At 33.3% G+C, this 7,830-nt stretch overlaps 1 protein-coding gene across 1 annotated transcript; it reads right to left on the minus strand.

Annotated features, from left to right (window-relative positions):
- Window positions 1-6,182: 6,182 nt before the first annotated feature.
- On the minus strand, window positions 6,183-7,462 carry LOC124914736 (REF/SRPP-like protein At3g05500). The gene is made up of 3 exons (XM_047455337.1): window positions 7,298-7,462; window positions 6,993-7,217; window positions 6,183-6,709 (listed from the first exon to the last, which is right to left on the minus strand). Exons 1-3 carry the CDS (start codon window positions 7,334-7,336, stop codon window positions 6,308-6,310), a joined length of 666 nt encoding a protein of 221 aa, XP_047311293.1. The 5' UTR covers window positions 7,337-7,462; the 3' UTR covers window positions 6,183-6,307.
- Window positions 7,463-7,830: the final 368 nt, after the last annotated feature.

Genomic DNA, 7,830 nt, shown 5'->3' on the forward strand with positions numbered 1-7,830 from the left:
TAAGTAAAAATCATCGATCATATTTCTCGATCTTATCTCAAGAACATCGGTCGGACCTCTTTGTCCTACTGAAATTCTCGGTCCTAGGTCTTGGTCATAGGTTTGAATTTCTCGGTCCTAGGTTTTAATGCGGACCGAGGATCCTCGGTCAGATCTCTCGGTCCTAAGCTAACAAGCCTCGATCCTCAAGAACAACAAAGTTTAATTTTTTTTAATTTGTTATTTAGCTTGGATTCTTTGATCCAAGGGTTTGAGTAGCTTCACAAAGCTCCTAGGAACATGTTGATCATCATCTCAAGGTATCAATCGACGTGGATGATGATCAATTTGTTCAAAACAATTTGTGAACAAAAATTGGGGTTTTTGAGTTTAAAGTTGTTTTGAAGTGTAAGGAGTTATTCAATAGTTTCATTATACTACACATACTTGATTGGTACCAAAATAAGAACACTAACTGTTTGTTTGAAGCAATTCAAGAACTCAAAAATTTCAATTATTTTGAAAATTTTGATTTTGATCAAACGTGATCGGGATGGATCAAACATGATTCAAACAGTTTTCCAAAATCATTACAATCATGTTGAAAATTTTCTAGATTGTGATACAACGCAATTAACCCAAAAAAAACAAACCCAATTTTTAGATTTTAAAAAATTTAATTTGGGTTTTTGTTATTTAGATTGAGTGATTAGTTCTATCTTATCTAGATAGTTTCTAAATGATCTTAGGATCATTATTCAACCATAAAATATCATAAACAGCAAGCATACAAGCTTATGCAATTTGAAATATAAAATTTAAAATTCAAACTGTAAATATGAATTAGAGGGTGATTGATGAACACTCCTTAGACCTTAAGGAAGTTGTTGGGATGCACAGATCCAAGCTTTAATGCCTTATCCAAAGTTTTTTTAAAAATCCGAAAGCTTGAAGCTTTAATGGTGTATTTCTGAAAATCGATGATTAGAAGGTAGTCTCTTGCCTTCGGATCGACCTAGGGGATGTATTTATATTATCCCTAAGTCAGTGGAGGCTCCAAGTGGGCCGAATCAACCAAAATTCATTTATGGTATTTTGTCTGTTCTTCCTTAAGTTGGCCGGAATAAGAATGAATCATCCATATTCTTGTAGGAGAAATGATAACCATCGTATGGTGATCATTTCAGGTTTTAAATCAACTGAAATGGTTGACTAACGAGGGAGTTCCAAAAAGAGAAGATCAAAGGATCTTTGATCTTATCTTTCCGGCGTCGTGTTGGAGACAAAGGTGGTGCTCAAAACGACATCATTTTGAGCGCGTTTGGGTGTTCCATTGGAGTTTCGTCCAGGCGCCGTTGCGTATGGGTGTTCCATTAGCGGTTTGGCTAAAGGGCATTACCCAATCCGATGCCTCGCGAGCGCGCCCTCCTTCTGTTACAGCTGGCTACGCGGGCGCGCCTGGAGCGTTGGATGGAGATCCGATTCTCATCCGATAGCTTTGGTTGCGGCTGTAGCTTTAATTCCTGATTTGGGCTACACCCAATTACGATTTTATTTTTTATTTAAAACCTTAGGGGTTTGTTTGAAATTGATTTTTCTTTCACCCTTTTGACTTTATTTTAGATTTTTTTAAATACACAAAATATTAAAATAAATATGGAAAATATTTTACCAATTTATTTTTTTTATTTTCTATATTTTTAGGGTTAAATAAATAATTGTTTTAGATGAAATGGATACAACAATTCATTCTAAATTATTTATTTTGCCCCTTTAATTTTTTTAAAATTATTTTAAGATAAAATGGGCACAACATTTATCCCAAATATTTATTTATTTTGGCCTTAACCCTTAATTATTTTAATTAATTAACATTATAATTAATCTTAATTAATTAATTTTAATGAGCTTTTGACCATACAGTTAATTATTTTAATTTTATTTATTTAAAAGTAATTTTAAATAATAATTTTGATATTATAAATTAGAATATATATTTTGAGTGCTTACAAATTTATTTAAAACGAAAGAGATATAAATTTGGTCTAATAATAAATTTAAATTGTTGTTAGATAGTTCCTTTAGATTATGGTTGACGCTACACTATTTGAGATTATTATAGTTATTTTTTTAAAAAACGATATAGTCATTTTATTAAAAAGCCCAAAAAAAAGAAAAAAAAAACCTACATGGTTCATGAATTAGAGCAAAACAAATATTTGTTATAATTTTTTCTTAAAATCGAAAATATCTATCAAATGAATAACCACACACACAAACCACAAGTTATGAATAATTACAAACAAAAACAATTGAAAATTTCATCTCGCCTTTGGATTTTCTCAATTGAGTGACTTCATTATAAGGAATCTTTCAATTTTGGCATAAGCTCCAATTTTGCTCGCTTTTGAGAATACACCTCCAATTTCGCATAAGTGAACCACAATCAATGACAATGCTTTCCCAAACTTCCTCAATGCTTTTACGAATTCTTGAAAACACCCTAGCATTTCGTTTCTCCTAAATATGATATACAATAGAACTTAGGCCACACTTGAATACATTATAATGTAAGCTCTCACCCATTGCCTTAAACATAACCACTTCCTTTACATCCTCCCATTTCCTTGGAAACTAGCTAATGCCATAGACTTAGAAAAATTCTTCCATAGTTCCAAGGTAAATGGGCAGCAACCGAACAAGTGATCAATGGACTCATTCACATCATTACAAAGTAAGCATTTCAAATCTGAAATTTCCATATACTCCATAATTCTATCACGAGTATTAAACCTCCCTCTAAAAAGCAACCATAAGATGAATTGGTGCCTAGGAATAATCTTGAGAGACCAAACAACATGAGACCATTGAACATATCCCAAGCTAATCCATCATAAAATTTCCCAAGCTAATCCATCATAAAATTTCCCAAATTGTTTCACCTTCCAAACCCGAGTATCTATATGCACAACAAAAAAGTAAAGTATGCAAATGATCAAGGATTCTCAAACCTTCCAGGATGCGCCTCAATATTGAGTTCCACTCACCCTCCTTAATATCCCGAATAGTAGCTTCATGGCAATCTCTTTTAATTATCATATGCCCAAATTCTTCTTTTAGAATAATAGGAATTCCTTCAAACCACGGGTCATGCCAAAAGAGTGTTCCTCTACCATCTCCAATTCGAATAACAAACATCTTTATGTCACTTTCTTTTAACTTGAGGATTTTCTTAAGCGACCATGCCATTTCCGCCTTGATCGTACACGCCCAAACACTCCTTTCATTATTCATAAACCTTGAATGAACCCACCTAACCCACAACAAATCTTGTTTCTTTTCTAACGCCCAAAATGTCTTATCGTAAGAGCCTTGTTCCATTAAATGCAATTTTCAGCCCTATTCCACCTACTTCTTTCGGCTTACACACATCAGCCCACTTCACTTTCTTCCCACCTCTTCCTTGATTCCCCCAAATAAAATTTCTCATAAGACAATCAAGATCCTTCATTACATTCTTCAGGAGAATGATTTGTTGTGTCCAATACCCTATGATTCCCATGATGACTTTCGTAACCAGCTCTATCTGACCCGCGTATGATAGTCTTTTTGTTGTCCAACCATTCATTGAATTCTTGAATTTCTCGATAAGTGGCCTACAATGTGAAATTTTTAGCTACTTAGCCAATAATGGTATCCCCAAGTAACAAACCGGTAAAGTTCCCTCTTGAATCCCCATAATACCAAAAATACTCGCTTTTGTTTCCTCCTTCACACTACCGTAGAATGCCAAACTTTTTCCTTCATTAATAACCAAACCAGTAAGACTAGATCTTACCCCATTTTCACCCTTAAAAAAATTATCATGAACTCCGTTAATGCTTACAATGAAGTGAGGAGTTGAGATACACTACCAAATCCAATCAATAACAATAACCGAAAAACCTGAAGCACTCAAAAAATCATGAATAATAGGCTATTTAATTGAGTCAAAGGCTTTCTGAATATCAATTTTAAAATCCACCCAAGGATAGATGAATTTCTTACTGCAACTCTTTAAAAGCCCCTGTATAAGAAGGATATTATGCGATATATTTCTACCCGATATAAAAATAGATTGACCTAAACTAACAAGATTAGGCATGACTGTTTTAATTCGTTTAGAAATAATTTATGAAATAATTTTGTAAATCATGTTACATCATGAAATAGGTCTAAAATCACGAATTCTCATCCCCTCTCCTAGCCTAGTGGCAACAAGAGGTGGATATCCCCCAGACCTCCATGAGGTCCTAGGTTCGAGCCCGTCAGGCAGCAAGTTCTGCGCCTAGTTAATTGGTTAAGTATGTTTGCGGGCTAGATACTTAACCCGCGGGGATTAGTCGCACTCCATAGGAGTAGCGGAACCCAGCATTCTCAAAAATAAAAAAATCACGAATTCTCTCGGGTACAAGGCACTTCGGGATCAAATTAAGAACCGTAACATTCCATTGTTTAAGCATCTCCTATTCTGAAAAAATTCAAGAACACCTTCACTAACCTCATGCCCGATCACACCCCAATTTTCCTTAAAAAACCTTGCATTGAACCCATCAGGACCCGGACTCTTGTTCCCACTCATACTGAACAAAGCCTGTTTAATTTCCTCCATGCTGATTACCTCAATCATCCGACGACTTTCCTCCATGGTGACTTTCTTGGTCAAAATTTGATGAAAAAAATGGATGTGACTTGTGACTTCCTTTCTAGTTCCAATAAGATATCTATAAAACTATAAAACTGAATGGCCTCATCATTCACTAGTTGTCACCCTTGAACAATCACCACATCACTTGTCTTAATTCTATGAACCCGATTTCTCAAGATTCTTGTAGAGCACTTTCTGTAGAAGAATGAGGTATTGATGTCTCCACGAGATAAACAATTTTGTCTCGACTTTTGTTTTGCATAGCTCTCTTCAAGAGAAATAAGTGCACGAAATTTGGTTATTGCATCTTTTTTCTCTTGAAACAGACTTTGAAAAACTTCGTCACGAGCATCTTTTTCTGTAAATCCTCAAGAATCAATCTAGCTTCAGAAACTCTAGTTGATATGTTGTTGAATTTTCTCTTATCAAATATTTGAAGACGACTTTTCAGCATTTTCAGTTTTTCACTGACTTGAAACATTTTTTATCCCCACACTTGTTTAGATCACACATTCTTCAGAATAATATTGAATTTATCACTCTCCATCCAGAAATTGAAAAACTTAAACGACCTCTTAACTCTCTCCTCCTCATCCCAAGATAACATGATAGGACAAGATCAGATATACCCGGATTAAGAACATGAATTCGGTTCATAAGAAACCTCAATCCCCAATCCTTATTAATAAATCCTTTATCAATTCTGCTTTTCTTCATATTCTCATATTCCCTGGCATAGACAACCAAATAAATAAATGCATTGCCAGAGTTGGTTAGTTCAATACATCTGATGTTTATGTGCAGCTTTTGGGCTTCTTTCCTAACTAAATCCACCACAATAAAGTCTTCCAATGTAGCCCACGAACTAATATCATCTCCCAGCTATTCAGGGCTTTCTAACACTTTCAGTATTATTATAGTTATTTATATACTCATAATATAAAATTATACAATTATTTATAGTTTATAAACTTGTTAAATTGAAAATTATTTGAGATCACTAGTTATTTATATATTCATAATTATAAAATTATACAATTATTTATAGTTTATAAACTTGTTAAATTGAGAATTTAATTTTATATAAAAAATATTATTTATACATAATTAAATAAAAAATTAATTTAATAATTAATATTTTTATTATTTATTTAGTAAATCCAAATATTTTATAATTTTTTAAAATATTAAAATTATAAATTTATGATTTTTATTTAAAAGTTTTCATCAATCAAGTTGTCTTTTTTAATATATAAAATACCAAAATACCCATCATTTAAATATTTTATAATTTTATTATTCTATTTATTTAAAAGTAATTAAATAAAAAGAAATAACCCTTTTAAAAACTAATTTTTTACTTACACAAATAAAAAAAAAAAATTTTTTTTTTTAATAAAAACCCGAGTTCATAATCTCTTAAATTAAACTAATTAAAAATTTTAAAACTTGTTAACCTCTATTAAAATCCTAAAATTTAATTAAATTCTTACTACTAAATAATAGACAATTTATATTAAAAGAAACACAGTTTTAATTGAAAATGCTGCAAACCCAAACACCAAGAAGTTCAAGATCCTTTACAGAAAATTAAAGAAATTCAGAAAAACACAAACCCTTCTTCAAACCATAAAAAAAACCCTAATTTGCTGCTGCTGCTGGTGCCGAAGCTTCCTGAGTGAAAACCCTAGCAATCTTCTCCATTGGAACTAAAGGAAGATAAGATGCAACCCTATACCCTTTCTCCGCAGTACTGATAACAGTCTCATTATACTTGTCTGAACAATAAGCAGCAGTTGGTACCATAACATTAGCCACTCTAGGAAACAAAGGAAGACGATTCAGTGATTGCCATGCCGATACAGCATACTGTTCAGCCACAGGTTCATATTTACTGTATATATCCTTAGCCGCTGGTTCATACTTTGCATAAACTGATTTCGCTGTTGAAGGTGCATTCTGTGCTGCTGAAACTGCATGTGTTGAAACTTTCTTCACCAATGGAGGTACGCGTTTATCCAACACAGTAACTGACTCATCAACCTATTTGTTATACCAGAAATGACTCATTCAACAAGATCGATCTAGTCTAAATTCTAATCATGAATCATGAACAACAAGATCTAGTGCATCCTAGCCTAGTGGAAACAAGAGGTGGATATCCCAAACCTCCTTCTGGGTTCGAGAAGGTCAGACTGAGTCTGGTTAATTGATTAAGTATGTTTGCGAGCTATGTACTTAACCCGCAGGGATTAGTCGCACTCCATAGGAGTAGCGGAACCAGAGCGTTCTAAAAAAAAATCTAGTGCTATTATATGATACATACCTTGCGATCAACGAATTTGAGGAGTTCGATTGGGACATCATGGTATTTGCCGTAGGCAGGACCGACAACAGCCTTGACGGTTCCTTCGACGGTTTCAACGCTGGGTTTGAGAGGACCGGAATTGTTCTTGGCGTAGCCGTATAGACGGGAGAAGCCAATCGCTGCCTGTAAGAGAGCTACTTGAACAAACTGAAGGTACTTCAATCGCTGCGCTTCTTCCTCGTTCTGAAATGAGACAAATCAATCAATTGGATCTAATAATCGAAATCAAAAATGAAAAAGAGGAGAAAGGATGTCGTTCATACCGCGGCGATCGATTGAGAATTGAGATCGGAATCGGCCATGATAGAAATGCAGAGTTTGATATTGAGAGATCTAAGAGAGAGATTGTTAGAACTTAGTAGTGAGAAGATGATGAAGATGTAAAGAAAGATTGTGAATTTATAGAGAGAGAGAAAGCGAGTTTAAGCGTGTGGGCGGATTTTTTGAGGTAGAAATAAGCTTCATGGTTAAGCTTTCGCAGTTACGCTGACGTTACACTCTAGAATGTTCTTAATTCTGGTCAAATATTTCCTTTTATTATAATATTATATACCTAATCAACTAAATTTAATGAACACAAAACAATTTCAAAACTTTATTTTTAAATTATTATTATTACTTTTTTTTATTAAAAAAAGTTATTTTTCTTTTGTCATTTCAATGATTTTTATTTTTTATTTTTTCATGTTATCTATCTATATATATATAATAATACTTAATTTTGAAAGTGTTCGAATTGCCAAATCGAGAGCCGTGATTAATTTAGATATATATGTGAGAGTAAATGGATATTTGG

The sequence above is a fragment of the Impatiens glandulifera genome, chromosome 9 (assembly GCF_907164915.1).
Source record: "Impatiens glandulifera chromosome 9, dImpGla2.1, whole genome shotgun sequence".
Taxonomy (NCBI): Eukaryota; Viridiplantae; Streptophyta; class Magnoliopsida; order Ericales; family Balsaminaceae; genus Impatiens; species Impatiens glandulifera.